Genomic DNA, 16,159 nt, shown 5'->3' with positions numbered 1-16,159 from the left:
TCTATTCGGCAGCTTGATATTAGCAATGCTTTCCTCCACGGGGAGCTCCATGAACAGGTTTATATGTCTCAACCAATTGGTTTTGTTAATCCCAATTTTCCTCATCATATTTGCAAATTGAACAAAGCTATATATGGTCTAAAACAAGCCCCACGGGCTTGGTTTTCCAAGTTGAGCAATCGGCTGTTGGAGCTTGGTTTTACAGCCTCTGTTTCGGACTCTTCCCTGTTCATTTATCATCATACCTCTGTCACTTTATTTTTTCTAGTATATGTGGATGATATCATCCTCACTGGTTCAGACCCTGAGGCAATTCGAAGTGTGCTCCATGCTCTCAGTTCTTCCTTCCCTGTTAAGGATCTCGGACCACTTCGTTTCTTTCTTGGACTGGAAATTCAGTCACTTGGGACGGGACTTCATTTATCTCAGACCAAGTATATTTGTGACTTACTGAAGAAAACAAATATGGATCTTGCTAAGCCAGTGACATCTCCCATGTCTGCCTCGGCTCCATTGACTCTTGCTGATGGTCCAACCTTTGAAGATCCCAAACTTTATCGCAGCACGGTCGGCAGTCTCCAGTACTTGTCCCTAACACGTCCTGATGTTGCCTATGCCGTCAACAAAGTGTGCCAATTTATGCACACTCCGAAGGTTCCCCACTGGCAGGCTGTCAAGCGAATACTGAGGTACCTTAAACACACTGCTCATCTTGGCTTGCATATCAAACCCTTTTCTGAGTACACTCTTCAAGCCTTCACGGACGCCGACTGGGCAGGATGCCCTGATGATCGGCGCTCCACAGGGGGTTTTTGCATCTTTCTCAGTTCTAATCTTTTCTCATGGGGATCCAAGAAACAAAGTACCATCGCACGTTCTAGCACCGAAGCAGAATACCGAGCATTGGCTAACACCACTGCCGAGCTTCTCTGGTTTCAATCCTTACTCAAAGAGCTCGGTGTTTTCCTTCCTAAGCCTCCCACTCTTTGGTGTGATAATCTGGGAGCTACGTACCTTTCCGTAAACCCTGTCATGCACTCCCGTATCAAGCACATAAAGATAGACTTTCATTTTGTCCGAAATCAAGTTGCCTCCAAAACTCTCCATGTTGCTTTTATCTCCTCCAAAGATCAGGTTGCGGATGTCTTCACAAAACCATTGGTCTCCAACAGATTTCAGCTTCTACGGTCGAGTCTCACCCTGGTACCCATGCTGGACTCGCGGGAGGCTAATAGCAGCAGCACCAATAATATTTCTCCCGTGGCACTCAAACCAGCCAACCTCCATTGCAGAATATTTCCAACTCAGCAGATGGCCAACAAACCCAAGATTAGTTATGCCCTCTTACGTAAATACACATTGTGATTTGTTTGTAGTGAGGATTCTTGTTGTAACTACCTCTGACATAGACTAGCATGAGTGTGCATCATGCACATCACGTATTCGATAATTTGCCCGAATGTTCTGGGCTCCTCTTGTTGCCTATATAAACAACACTGTATTGCTTCAGTCATATATTGAAAAATATTATTCTTGAGCCTGTTTTCTAGCAATCATGAATACAATCTATGCAACCCATGTTCACGGTGACGAGAAGTTTGATGTCGACTCTCTTTTCGCTGTCACCGAGAATATTCTTCAGCGTGCCACCCATCTCGTTGACAATGTTGTTCTGGTACATATACATATAAAAAGTTTCTTCCATACACGTTGTTTTACAACCGAGAAAATGTAGATGAGATGAAGTTAAACTTAGTTTAAATTGAGGCAGGAGGCAATGCGGTTTCTTTGGTTTTTTTTTTTTTCGTTGTTCTCCAAACACTTCCTCTTATTACTCGTGATTTACTCTACAGGGTACCAAGACACAACAGGAGCACCTCGACGAAAAGGTGCCCAAAGCCAGTTTCAATCCACCGTCGTGCACACTGAAGGCACTTTCCTGCGAGGTGATTATAGGGAACGGCCACTTATTCCAGTAGCTCGTGGCATGACATAGGACTACGATCGATGAATGTAATGATTTTATAATATAAAGGCATAAGCATTTTACATACTAACAAATCTGTAATTAATGTAGATGTCATGCAAGGCTCCGGGTGAGGAGATTGCCCACAAAACAACACTGTCAATACTTAACAAACTCGCACACTATTCATGGGACGCCAAGGCAGTGCTGACACTGGCGGCCTTTGCTTTGGACTATGGGGATTTCTGGTTACTTGCCGATCTTCACTCATCGGACCAACTCGCCAAATCAGTGGGGATCCTGAAAAGAGTACCTGTTGTCTTAAAGCGCCCGGGCCTTCAAAAATATGGGAAAGCCATAGTTGAGCTGAACAATCTGATCAAGGCAACATTGGAAGTCATCGAGTCCATTTTTGAGCTGGAGAAGCTAACGGTCTATGATACGAAGGACGTACCGGCATTGGCAGGTGCCATGGACCGAATCCCTGTGGATGTCTACTGGGCTATCACAACAGTTGTAGCTTGCACCACGCAGATGTGTTGCATCACAGGGGATGAGTAAGTTTCATTCCTTCACCTTGCATATCATGTTACGCTTCCTGATCTGTTGATTTTACGGCAAATTAATGAGTACCATTGTTGCCTAATTTCAGAGGCAAGAAACAGGAACTATCGCCCTTCGCTCAGAAAATCAACGTCATCCTCAATGTCCTAAGGAGAACGATAAAACTTGCCTACGAACAAATAGGTTAACAATTATAACTGTTGATTTCATTCAGAAGCAAGCACGCTACTTCAATTGCGCGACAATGCTGACCAAAGATTCTTTTTCGTTGCAGACGTAATTGAGGCTTATAGGAAACTCAAGAAAATATTTCAAACACCTAGCGAAGTGATGGAGGTTTTCAAGGCGCTCTTTTTCCACAAAGATGCAGAGCCTTCGCTTATTGATGGTTCTACCAACAAATTGGTTAGCTCTTAAAAACAAATCTCGAATTTCCAACAAACCGAATTCTTAATAGGTTAAAACGATATATTTGGCAAGATTTAACCATACTTATATTACTAGACTGGAATACCGAGAGGAATATATAATACTTAGCCAAGAACAATGAAAACTCGGAATAGCCCAAATTTTAATTGGCCAATATTATCCCTAATAACAGGTTAGCATTAAGAACTGCAATATATCTGCATATTTCCGATCTTCACTCCTTAATATATTTTGATATATATTCCGATACCTTGTCTAAGTAAACTGCACTGCGCACATTAGGAACTATTTTGAGTAAACTGATTTTCGTAATTGTGTTGCACAAAAACAGGTTAGCATCGACGTGCTGAAGAAAAAGGATGTTCTGTTCTTCATTTCGAGCCTGAACATCACCATCGAAGAGATCTCGATCCTAAAGCCAGTTTATGATGGAATAAGTAAGAAGGATCAGCATAAAATTGTATGGATTCCAATTGTGGAGAACTGGACCGATGAGCTGAGAAAGAAGTTTGAGGTGCTGCGGTCTAAGGTGCCTTGGTATACAGTGCAGTACTTTTCACCTGTGGTGGGCATCAAGTTCATCAAGGAGGAGTGGAACTTCAAGAATAAGCCTATCGTCGTGGTGATAAATCCAAGAGGAAAGGTGGAACATCCGAATGCACTCCACATCATTAAGGTATGGGGAATGAAGGCCTTTCCATTCACTAAAGAGGCAGAAGATGTTTTAGCAACTAAAGAAGATGTGATGGAAGACATCATGGTTGGCGTCAATCCAAGATCGCCTGTCGTGGTAAAGTCATTGTAACATTCTATTTAATTTTTTTCTCTTCATATTCATACTCTGTAACTCTGGTTAAGTTCTTACAAATATTCATCTGCAAGCTCGCACTTTTAGTAAAAAATCATAATTAATTATCTTTATAATTGCATTTGGGAGTTTGACACATCTTATTCAATCAGATCAAGGATGACAAGTACATTTTCTTATATGGAGGCAAGGACAACGAGTGGATTCAACAGTTCACCAAGAAAGCAACTGCCCTGGCCAACGATCCGGCGATAAAGGAGGCAAGGATTTCCATCGAGTTGGTTCTTGTAGGGAAAAACGAGAAAGGGCAGGATGATGTCGGCATCCTAGGGCGTTTCTGGGACAAAATGGAAAGCTTTTTCTTCTCCAAGACTGAGAAGAAGACTGAACCGGACGCTGTGACCAGGGAAATCCAAAAGTTGCTGTCTTACAAGAATGAAAGTGGATGGGCGGTGCTAAGCAAAGGGTCTAAAGTGATATTCACTGGTCATGGGACAACAGTGATGAAGGTCGTGGATGAGTTAGAAAAATGGAAGGGGTATGTGCGCGAGATTGGCTTCGAAATTATATTCAAGCAATACCATGATAAGGTTATTGAAGTGAATCGCCCTTGCTCCCGTGTTGACATTCCCCTTGGTGTCGGAAAGATCCCTGAGCATATGCATTGCCCTCACTACCCCCGCGTCATGGAGACCTATATCAGCTTTAAGTGCTGTCATGTTGACGGTGCTCTGAACTCACTGCACTAGATATTTACCGGTGTTCGTGTTTCCCCTAAACTATGATGTTCCCTCTCTATGTTTGTTTGCTCTTATCTATCTATATATAAGTAAGATGTGTCTACAATAATTGGCTTCCTGATTACGTTGGTAATCTGACGCCATTGTTTCGAAGGCTATCTTTGTAGTCGTTAATGTTCGTGTTGCAATTTGATCTAGAGGCGCCTTTTTACTTTTTACAGCAAGTTTTTTTTTTCTTTTTTTGTAAGACATGCACTCACCGAGTAGTTCTTGACATTTATGATCATAGCATTCGAAATCAAAATCAATGATGTCCTTGAAAAGTAATGATCAAGCCGATAGTGCATGTTTGAAACAACGATCAATTATTGGATAAATATTCCTCCTTGTTATATTTATTTCTTTGAAATCGAGACCAGGAATTTTTAGAAATTCAAAAGAATCCACTCGGTATGGTAATCAGGATTTATGATTGAGTATTAACTATTCAGAGATTTTTTTTCCCCTAAAAGCCCCTCAAAGATTTCACAGACATAATACATATAGTAATAGAGCTTGGACGTTTGCCTAGTTTAGATGTTTTACAGGAAATAGTACTGAAAGTGACTGAGGTGATGAGGTTGAGGTAATTTCTGTGTAATCTTTGAATCAAGGTATTCTTGTTTTAGTTCATAAAGAATATGCTAATGCTACTTTACTTCTCTAGTACATCCATGGATGGGATCGATCCATTTATTTCTTGAGTTTGAAATATCTTACTCTAGCTAGGTGGCGGCATTTTTAGTGATTTTTTTTTTTCGTGGGTTATTAGATGCTTTCGGCGAGATTTTTAGTTTTTGCGGCGACTCCTTGTCACTGAATATAAACTTACTAGAAACAATTTTTTCCTTTTAGGTGATCTTGAGCCTCTCTCAATTTCAAAAGCTAGTTCAAAAGGTGAGGATTTCCCTTACACTTGTAAACTAACCGCCAGCCCCTTCCACAACTGATGTGGGATAACCTCAACAATCTTCTCCTCAGACATTGGGCTCTGGGTCAAAGTAGTGACAACCCATTTCTCCCGTGAACTGTTGGTCCTGAGACTGTTGCATACCTGGGCTCTGATACTAGTGTTGGGTGGTCTTGGGCCTCTCTCAACTTCAAAAGCTAGCTCAAGAGGTGAGATTTTTCCACTTATAAACTGACCGTCAGCCCCTTTCATAATCGATGTGGGATAATCCCAACATTTCCGTAGGTTATTAATACTTGCAGCGACTTTTTGTTGTTGCAAATAAACTTACCAGAAATAATTTTTTCCCTTGGGTTATTAGTTCTTGCGGCGCTGCAAAAGATAACAAAATTAAAACTCTTATTCCTTTCTCCCCCCCGTCCACCCGATACTTGCGTCTCTCTCTCTCTCTCTCCCTGCAACTGCGATCCTCTCCCTCGAGGGCGACCTCACCTAGAGCCAGTCCCCCACCCCCCATCGTGCGACCTCACCCATTTTCCTTCAAAAAGCTCTAGCCTCCACAACTCTCATCTCTCTCTCTCTCTCTCTCTCTCTCTCTCTCTCTCTCTCTCTCTCCCTCCCTGCAAGTCTCACTGGCTCTCGAGTCTCAGCATAGAGTGGACCTCACGGTCCCAGCCCCCCTGAAGCCTAGCAGCATGCTACATGGCTTCCCCAACCACCTCCACGGGCTGTAGTCCACATGTCCTCTCTCTCTTCTGGAGACACGATAAGCCCAAACTCTCTTCTCCCTTCGTTTGTTCTCTCTTTTCTCCCATCGTCTTCTCTGAGTTTATCTCTATGTAATTTGATGGTGGTAATGGAAAAACGAAAATTTTTTGTCTTTGTGTCTATTTAAACGAAGTGCTTGTTTTGGTCGTGTATAACAGAAATTTATGTCCTACAAGTTGTAGGCATAAGCTTGCACAATTTTCCTGAAGGAATGGCAGTGTTCCTTAGGTCAATGAAGGTATTGCCAGCAATTTCTTTCAAACTGTTGTGTGAGTGTTGAGATAAATTTTATGAAATATTTTATGGCCTTCATTATGAATGCACTTCGTTGACTCTAATTAGAAGTTCCATGTAAACTAGTTTTGGGAAAGAATGTTCTTTCACTTATCGTTGTGCTTATGCATTTCATGTTGAAGTATATGAATCCGATTTTCCCTCTATGCTATTTCACATGCACGGCAGCAGAGGTGCGGAGGTTGGGGATACTTATGTATTCATCCTTCATTGTAACATATTGAAGGCAAAATAATTAAGTCAATTACAAATGGATTAACTTGTTGCACATCAGCTGTTTAGGAAGTATTGTGTTGTGTTTTATTTTGCATGACCAACCAGGCAGGTGGTTGACTTAAGAACTACCATCAAGTTGGTTGCTGTAATTGTTTTTTGACATCCTTGCTTTACATTTTTAGACATTGTGGCCTTTCTTTGAGCCAATAAGCCTCCAACTAAAAAATGAAACTAATTAAATCTTCTGTGATCTTTCCATTTGTTCCTGATTTTCAATCTTTTGATACTTCAGACTAGTTGAATTTGGTCAACTATAGAGACTATGCTCACTTTTGGTTCGTAAAATAGTTTGAATTGACTGGATGCATATATAACCTGATCTGCAAGTATGCTAAGACTTTGAATGTGTGCTCCCAAATTTAATTGAATTAATACTGCATAGTTTCACAGAATCTAGTTTTTATGAACATAGCCATGCTTCTTTGGTAGGGTCTTTGTGTTGGTGTCAACTTGGCCTTAGCCATTGCTCTACACAACATTCCAGATGTGTGTATTCTATGATTCTTTAGCTTATTTATATTGCATAAAGTGATATTAGTTCTTTCGAATGCTTGCACTTGCCATGAATAACATAAATTTCCAACTTCCAACTACTCACAAATTCTGGATTGTTATATTGATATCTTAAGGGAAAATCAATCAAATCGATTATCATTTTCCCTTGGTTTTGGAAACCGAACCTATCTTCTCATCAAATAATTACCATTTATGTCCGATACATTTCATTTTGCCCTTTTTTGAATTTACAGGGTGTTGCTGTTGCACTTACTGTTTATTGTGCAACACAAAGGTGAGAATCTTTGAAGGCACCTTTAATTCAACTTTTGAAACTATTTATAACTTGTCAGGAATGCCATATATTGTAATGCTTGGGCCAAAGCCCAGCCCAGACTTGATGAAGCCCAGCCCACGACAAGCTAACACTTGAAGGAAGCTTGAAACAGCGTCACTTGGTAAGTTCACTTTCTGCCTGCACTGTTTTTCTTCTCCACGGCTTTTCCCCCCTTGCACTACAGTTCCACACATCCCTCCAAACCGTGCACACCAAAACCCATGATCTTGCAGTTACTTGTATCCCTTCTCTCGTCCAAAAATCCTCACTTTTCAGCAGGCACTCTCTCAATCGATTTTCTCTCAACCTCTCCCTCCCCTAATTGCACGTTGAACCCCTGTTTTTTTTTTGTGAAGCATTTCTTCGTTGACCTCCCCCACGTGATTTCGCACTGCCGTAGGTAACTCTCATCTCTCATACTTTGTTCTCTCATTCACTCTTTTCCCTCTGTTTATACACTCTCAGATTCTCTTTTACTTTATTTTTCTTCGGTTTGTTTTCACGCACAGACCCACTCTATCTTGGGTTGCCTTGCACACACTCAGACCCTCAATCCTTCTTTGCGCAGACCACTATCTCTTTCACTAGATAGTTCTGTGAACTTTGGGCGTAGACTTCAGTGGGTTGCTTTGATCCAAGGTGGTTCGAAGCTTTTGTGACACTTTTAGGTAAGCCTCTTCCGAAGCTTTTGGTAGTATTTGGGTATTAAATGGTTGGATTTTGAAATGTGGATAAAGTGTTGTTGATATGGTTGTAGCGTTGGTCAGAATTACACTACTGCAGTAAGCTTGTTACAACTTATTACCTATGTAAATTTATGGTGTTTTGTGTTTTATTTGTCAGATTGTGGCTGCTTATGTTGGAAGTCTTGAAATTGAGGAGTATGATTATTTAGATGGTTTTGTGAGACTGTTTTGGGCTAGTGATTGGGATTGTTGAGTGTTAATTTTTGGGTTATTTTTAAGCTGTTCGAGTTTGGTTAAGTGGCGGTTGGGTGGAGACTACTTGGTGGTGCTAAAGTGAAAATATTGACGGTTTGAAGTGGGTTGTCCAGATGTACGTTATGGATAATTTTAGATTAAAAATGGGCTAGTTTTGGATTTTATTGATTGAGCTTAGTGGTGTATTTGTTTGGATTATTAATTATGTGGTATACGTTTATTATTTTAGGTTGTGATACTGTTAAAGGACAGACCCAAGGCATATCTTGTACATGGAAGTCAGGTAAGCCGGATTCATATACTAGTTTTGCATAAAAAAAAATGAAATGATGTTGACTTTGAAAATAAGCTTGTTTGTTTTTGAAAAGAAATCTGAAAACGACCTCAGATGTTTATTCTGCATATGCATAAATTCTATATAAGAGAAAGTATTTTCTGTCATGACTGGTATAGACATGAGCTAATTTTGTACATTCTGTTTCTGAACTATGCAAAAAGAGCAAATATGAAATTCTAAAAGTTTTTGCTATGAATAAATAAAGACGTTTTGATTCTGTTTATTTCGAACATGTGAAATGATCTGAAACTATTCAATATTTTTTTTTATATGATGTGTCATAAGAAAACCTTGGCATAAAGTTTTGATTCTGTATCTGAATGTGATCTGATTCTGACGATGTTCCGTTCTGTTTCTGTTAAGGCCCAGCCACAGGTATAATGGTGGTTTATAACCCTACCACGGGGTGAAACATGGTATACGGCCCAGCCATGGGTATAATGGTTGTTTTTAACCCTACCACGAGGGTGAAACATGGTATACGGCCCAACCATGAGTATAATGGTGGTCTATAACCCTATCACGGGGGTGAAACATGGTATATGGCCCAGCCACGAATATAATGGTGGTTTATAACTCTACCATGGGGTTAAACATGGTATTTGTCCCGATGTGATGATATGAATAAAATGTTTCAATTTGGATATGCCAAAAGATTTTTTTTTTTGGAACCAAGTTTATTTTTTTATTTTTTAAATCTCGCCCTGACGTTTTGTACCAAATTTTGTTTATGCATTCCGAAAGTAAATATATTGTTTTTGCATACTGAAAGAAAATGTTTTGTTCTGCATATCGAACATTATAAATGCTCATGTTTACATACTAGTATATATTCTCTGCTTGCTGAATTGTTGATAACTCACCCTTTAATCTTCATAATATTTTCAGATGACATTGATGGTTCAGCTGAGAATCAGTATTAGAGTTTGTGGACAAGATTAGCTTTGAATAGTTATTGAGTATCTCGCGGTATTAGTGCTGCTGTTAGATGTTATTTATTTATTAAGTTGATTTCAATGGATTTAAACGGTTTATGGAGACTTATGTCAATTTTATTTTATTCTAGTTTGTTATTTGAGACATGGAAAAAAGTTGATATTTTATTTGAGTTGTTGGATTGAGGGTTTGATATGTGAGTATGTATGGTTTATTAATTTGAAGTATGTACGTTTGATTTGAAGTTTTGGAAGTATATATTCTTGGATTTGGAAATACATTAGTATTATTAGAGTTGATTATCAGGTTATATAAGTTAACTCTCTGGACCCTCGGGGTTGGGGCGTTATATATATTTTCTTTTTTCTTGTTGAATATTTATTTTTTTGCCAAGGTTGCAATATTGCATAAGCTAAACCATGGTTGGTCATCCCATATGCAAAAATATTGATACTTCATTAGAAATATGAAAAGTGTTTAAAAGAGTAGCACTGATGGTAACAGCAGTTGGATAGTGTCAAAGGTGGAGATCATTGCATAGTTGGAAGCATGGTGTGAAAATTGGTTTCCTGTGGTTAAAGAATTATTAGTTGTCAAGAGGTGATCACATAGTCGGTTGTTATTGTAAAGTCTGGTTGTGAAGTGTAGGCTGTTGGTGGTGTTGGAGGAGATGATCTCTATGGTTGTTATTGGAATGTCAGTATTTGCAGTACTGTTTGTGGTACAAATGGTTGCGTGTGCTAGCACTTTGGAGGGAAAGTATGTCCTTCACAAGTGGTAACCCTTCAAGGGCAGAACTTGCTGCTGTTTATATTCTCTCTCCATTAAAAAAGAAAAAGTGCCTCTGAAATTTGTAATCCCTTCCGAACACAAGTTCATTGTTTTTCGCATTTCAAAGTAAAATAAGAGCTTTTGAGATGGCACATAAAGCATGCTAATAAATCCAGGGCTTCAATATGGCTCCACCGGGATCTTTAATGGTTGTAGAAATCAAATTTGTAGTATGTGATGAGAATTTTCTCTTGATCACTCCATGGACATTACAGTTTCTAGATTTAACAATGTCCCAATTCTTCTTTTAAATTCTTTTGGTGCATATTCAAGAATAATTTATGGAGCTATAGTAAAGTAATAGAAATCGCTTGTGGTTAAATCATAAAATGGTTGTTTCTTCTACAAATCGTAGCAAATGGCAAGCATTCAAATTGGCTACACTTTCTAGTTTTGCTGAACCCCTGGGTGTTATAGTTTTAGGTATGTCAACTGCTTTCTATTGTATAAAAGCTAAAGAAGGCCTTTCTTTCCTCTTCCGAAAGAATTGAAAACATAAATTTGAGTGAGAGCCTTATTTGTAGTCATGCATGCAAGGTGTAGTAGACCTAGAACCAAGATCCAAAGCCAATAAAGGACCATTAGAGCTGGAGAGAGCCACCTCGATTACCGGAAATCACATTTTAAAACTGATCAGCCGATCAGCCCAATTAATCCACCCGTATTGATTATAGTCATATACCATTTTGGAATAAGATGTTAATATAGAATACATACGCCCCACGTCATCAATTTTTTTTTTTTTTTTTTAAAAAAAAGAGCCGGTAGCCATATGGAAGTGGCCCCGTCCCAAGTTTATTAATAAGCCTTCACTTATGGCGGAGGAATACCGTGGTTACAAGCCAAGTATGAGGGAGTTTACAGAAAAGAGAAAACAAAAAACCTCCTAAATACAAACCAACCTAAGAACCAAAATAGCAAGAAAAATATAACAAATAAAATAGAAACTAACAGGCCTATAAAAAAGCCTATAACCAAGAAACACGAAAATAAAACTAAACAGGCCTATAACAAAACAAAAAACATCTAAACAAGCCTAACAAATAAAAACAAAACAACTGGAAACAACAAAAACAAACCTGGAACACAGACTAACAACGCAAGTAGGGAATGTCAAGAAAATCCAGCCGCAAAATACCTTTTAAATACCTGGAAAAATCTTGGTTGCCGTTATACGTGACATTTAAACCCATTTCACCTTCTCTAGCAAGAAAATCCGCTGCACTGTTACCTTCCCGCAATTGATGAACCACAACAAAATTAAGCCCCTCAAGTTTCTTGCGCAAAACCTCCCAAAAACCCCACGTCATCATGTTATGGTGCATATATACTTATTTTTCTTGTATCGATTGAGACATTTTATTGTATATGAAAAATATATTTTGCACGTCCAAATAATATATGAATGCTTTTGCATTTTGCAAATCAAAATATTAAAATTGATGCAGCGTACCTTGACAGTCAAGTTTGTTTCATCATCCCATATCACCTTTTATCTTATTATAAAGTCTTTTTTTTTTGGCGGTCTATATCCCTTTCTATCTGGCTTCTAATTAGGGGTGTGCAAAATTCTGAAAATTCTGACTCCGTTCGACTTCCGCTCCGACTCCGACTTCGACTTCGTCTGAGTCATCGGAATTCGGAGTAGCTCCGAATATCTATTCGGAGTCGGAGCTCCAAGAAGCTCCGATTCCGACTCCGAAATTTTTTTTACTGAACACTTGCGCTCGAGCGAGGTGTTGAGCGCAAGTCGAGCACACGTTGTATTGAACATTGGCTCGAGCGACATGTCGAGCGGAAGTCGAGCGAACCTCTCTGGAAGAGTTCTGCTCGAGCGACAGGTCGAGCGGAAGTCGAGTGAACCTCTTCCAGAGAGGTCCGCTCGAGCGCTACGTCGAGCTCCAACCTCCGATCGGAGTCGGACTCTGACTCCAGTTCGGAGTCGGAGTCGGAGCTCCAATTTGGCTCCGACTCTTGTCTGAGTCGGAGGTCGGAAACGAGCACTCCGACTCCGACTCCGTCGGAGCCCAGCCCTACTTCTAATGATGAAAAATGATAAACATATGTCACTTTTTATAATATTTTATATAATAATATTTTAAAAAGATGGATATTTTTATAAATTATCTTATAAAAATAAGATCAATTTACAAAAATATCCTTATATTTTTCTAATATTTGTTGTGAAATTTATTATAAAGAAAAAGCCTAGGCTTTTTCTCCCCCCCACCCCCAGCTGGTAGTCTGTGGCCTGAATTTGGAGTGAAATTATGAACGTGATCGATGGTTTTAGCTGCATTAGCATTTTTCATACTAACAAATCTGCAATCAATGTCAGATGGCATGCAAGGCTCCGGGTGAGGAAATTGCCCACAAAACAACCATGACAATACTAAACAAACTCGCACACTACTATTCATGGGACGCCAAGGCAATGCTGACATTGGCGGCCTTTGCTTTGGACTACGGGGATTTCTGGCTTCTTGCCGAGCTTCAATCATCGTACCAACTCGCCAAATCAGTGGGGATCCTGAAACGAGTACCTTTGGTCGTAAAGGGCCAGGGCCTTGAAAAACATGGGAAAGCCATACATGAGCTCAACAATCTGATCAAGGCAACATTGGAAGTAATCGAGGCAATCTTTGAGCTGGAGAAGCTATCAATCTATGATACAAAGGATGTACCAGCGTTGTCAGGTGCCTTGGACCGAATCCCTGTGGATGTCTATTGGGCTGTCATCACGATTGTAGCCTGCACGACTAGGCTGTGTTGCATCACTGGCGATGAGTATGTTCTCGCCCTTGACATATATATGTAACATTATCTGCTTATATAAGGCAAATGATCCCGGTTGACTTATTTCAGGGGAAAGACGCAGGAACTCTCGCCCTTTGCTCAGAAGATCAACGTCATCCTCAACGTCTAAGGAGGACCATAAAACTTGCCCACGAACAAATAGGTTAGACGTTATTGTTCTGATTTCATTCGGAAACAAGCATGATCGATGTTTGTAACATATGCAATATAATTATGGCTTAAAACGGTCGACAATGTTGACCAAAGAGTTTTGTTCGTTGCAGATGTTATTGAGGCTTATAGGAAACTCAAGAAAATATTTCAGACTCCCACCGAAGTTAAGGAGGTTTTCAAGGCGCTCATTTTCCCCAAAGATGTTGAGCCCTCGCTTATTGATGGTTCAACTAACAAATTGGTCAGCTCGATGTTGTACATTTTCTTAAAAATAAATACCGAATTTACCCCATATAAAAATGTCTCAAATCTCAATTATTGATAATTAACTAAGATTTTTTTTAAGTAAAAACAGTAATTAACGCAATCTATTCACTGTCTTCTAATTTTCTTAATTGTGTTGCACAAACAGGTTAACATTGAAGTGCTGAAAAAGAAGAATGTTCTATTCTTCATTTCGAGCCTGGACATCATCATTGAAGAAGTCTCGGTCCTCAAGCCGGTTTATGATGGAATAAATAAGAAGGATCAGCATAAAATTGTATGGATCCCAATTGTGGAGCATTGGACGGATGACCTGAAAAAGAAGTTTGAGGTGCTGCGGTCCAAGATGCCTTGGTATACAGTGCAATACTTTTCACCAGTGGTAGGCATCAAGTTCATTAAGGAGGAGTGGAACTTCAAGAATAAGCCTCTCGTCGTGGTGGTAAGCCCGAAAGGAAAGGTGGAACACCCGAATGCACTCCACATCATTAAGGTATGGGGAGCAAAGGCCTTTCCTTTCACTAAAGAGGCAGAACAAACTTTGGCAACTAAAGAGGATGTGATGGAAGACATCATGGTTGGCGTCAATCCCAAATCACCCGTCGTGGTAAATTCTATTTCATACTCTACAACACTACTCTTAAGCAAAATTCATATTATAAAAGGCTCATACTTTTAATAAAAATCATAATTAATTAGCATTATAATTATACGTGTTTGAGAATTAACATGTCTTCTTCTATCAATCAGATCAAGGATGACAAGTACATTTTCTTCTACGGAGGCAAGGACAACGAGTGGATCCAACAATTTACCAGGAAAGCAACTGTCCTGGCGAATGACCCGGCGTTGAAAGAGGCAGGGATTTCTATCGAGTTGGTTCTTGTAGGAAAGAACGAGAAAGGGCAGGACGATGTTGGCATTCTAGGTCATGTTTGGGACAAGATGGAAAGCTTTTTCTTCTCCAAGACTGAAAAGAAAACTGATCAGCCGGATAGTGTAACCAAGGAAATACAAAAGCTTCTATCTTACAAGAATGAGAGTGGATGGGTAGTGCTGAGCAAAGGGTCTAAAGTGATATTCACCGGACATGGAACAACTATTTTGAAGGTCGTGGATGAGGCTGAAAAATGGAAGGGATATGTGCGTGAGATTGGCTACGAGATTATATTCAAACAGTACCATGACAAGGTTATTGAAGTGAATCGCCCTTGCTCCCGTGTTGACATTCCTGTTGGTGTCGGAAAGATCCCTGAGCATATGCATTGCCCTCACTGCCCCCGCGTTATGGAGAGCTATATTAGTTTTAAGTGCTGCCACGTTGACGTTGCTCTTATTAAGGAAAGCAATACTGACCATAAATAGCAGCTGTAAGCAGTCAACCATATCCATGATCTCAGCGATCCATGACAGCAAAGGAAACCAGATTTCAGCAATCCATGACAGCAAAGGAAATTACTTCATACGTTTCTGTTCAGTCATTAATTTGTACATTTATTATTTTTGTAACTGCTGTGTATTATTCAAATTTACAATTCATTTGCTTTCCTAAGATAGAACATACGTGATGTATATATTTACTCAAAAACTGAATCAATAAAAGTGTGGTGAATTATTCTCTATCAACAGCAGTGTATTATTTTCTATATGGTATCAAGAGACCTACCTCTAACGAGATAAAGATCCAACCATGTCTTCCGCAACTACTCCAACCACTCAACCTATCTCTACCCCTGAAAATCCTTTGGTTGTTCTCAACATCACTGCCCAGATTAATGAAAAACTCACCTCCTCCACCTTTCCTCAATGGCATGCTCAGTTTGAAGCACTGCTCATTGGGTATGATCTGATGGATTATGTTACTGGTGATTCTCACTGTCCTCTCTCCGATGGCACACCCACGTCTTCCTCTAGGAAAACACATTGGGTTAGGCAAGACAAACTAATTTTAAGTGCTATTCTAGCATCTACTTCTTCCACCATAACTCCACTCATTGCCACAGCAAAAACTTCTCATGAAGCATGGAAGAAGCTGAACAATATGTATGCTAGCCGTTCGCGTACAAGGGCGATGCAGTTAAAGGAAGAGCTCACCTTGGTTCAACGCGGAAATCGCTCCGTTCCAGATTACCTTCATGCTGTCAAGGCTTTGGCGGACGAAATAGCACTCATAGATCATCCAATTTCAGACGATGATCTCACCCTCTATGTCCTCAATGGACTTGGACCCGATTTTAGAGAGATAGCTGCTCCT

The 16,159-nt window shown here is 39.8% G+C and overlaps 1 protein-coding gene and 1 pseudogene across 1 annotated transcript; both read left to right on the top strand.

Moving 5' to 3' along the window:
- The first annotated feature begins 1,555 nt into the window (after nucleotides 1–1,555).
- On the top strand, nucleotides 1,556–4,695 carry LOC109011884 (protein SIEVE ELEMENT OCCLUSION B-like). Its single transcript, XM_018993246.2, has 7 exons — nucleotides 1,556–1,675; nucleotides 1,854–1,946; nucleotides 2,078–2,523; nucleotides 2,619–2,713; nucleotides 2,805–2,935; nucleotides 3,291–3,749; nucleotides 3,920–4,695. The coding sequence occupies exons 1-7, from the start codon at nucleotides 1,556–1,558 to the stop codon at nucleotides 4,514–4,516; spliced, it is 1,941 nt and encodes a 646-aa protein (XP_018848791.1). The 3' UTR covers nucleotides 4,517–4,695.
- A 3,678-nt stretch (nucleotides 4,696–8,373) lies between these two features.
- Nucleotides 8,374–15,270, top strand: LOC109011955 (annotated as a pseudogene).
- Nucleotides 15,271–16,159: the final 889 nt, after the last annotated feature.

Source organism: Juglans regia, chromosome 7 (genome assembly GCF_001411555.2).
Source record: "Juglans regia cultivar Chandler chromosome 7, Walnut 2.0, whole genome shotgun sequence".
NCBI classification, from domain to species: domain Eukaryota; kingdom Viridiplantae; phylum Streptophyta; class Magnoliopsida; order Fagales; family Juglandaceae; genus Juglans; species Juglans regia.
The sequence above is the reverse complement of the archived record's forward strand: the minus strand, read 5'-3'. Positions and strand labels throughout refer to the sequence as shown.

Bases quoted from the DNA above. Each gene is read 5' to 3' on its own strand.
- LOC109011884 (XM_018993246.2), top strand. From the start codon at position 1,556: ATGAATACAATCTATGCAACCCATGTTCACGGTGACGAGAAGTTTGAT. The intron at 2,714-2,804 runs GTTAACAATTAT...TTTTCGTTGCAG, and splicing joins ACTTGCCTACGAACAAATAG to ACGTAATTGAGGCTTATAGG. The intron at 2,936-3,290 runs GTTAGCTCTTAA...GCACAAAAACAG, and splicing joins ATGGTTCTACCAACAAATTG to GTTAGCATCGACGTGCTGAA.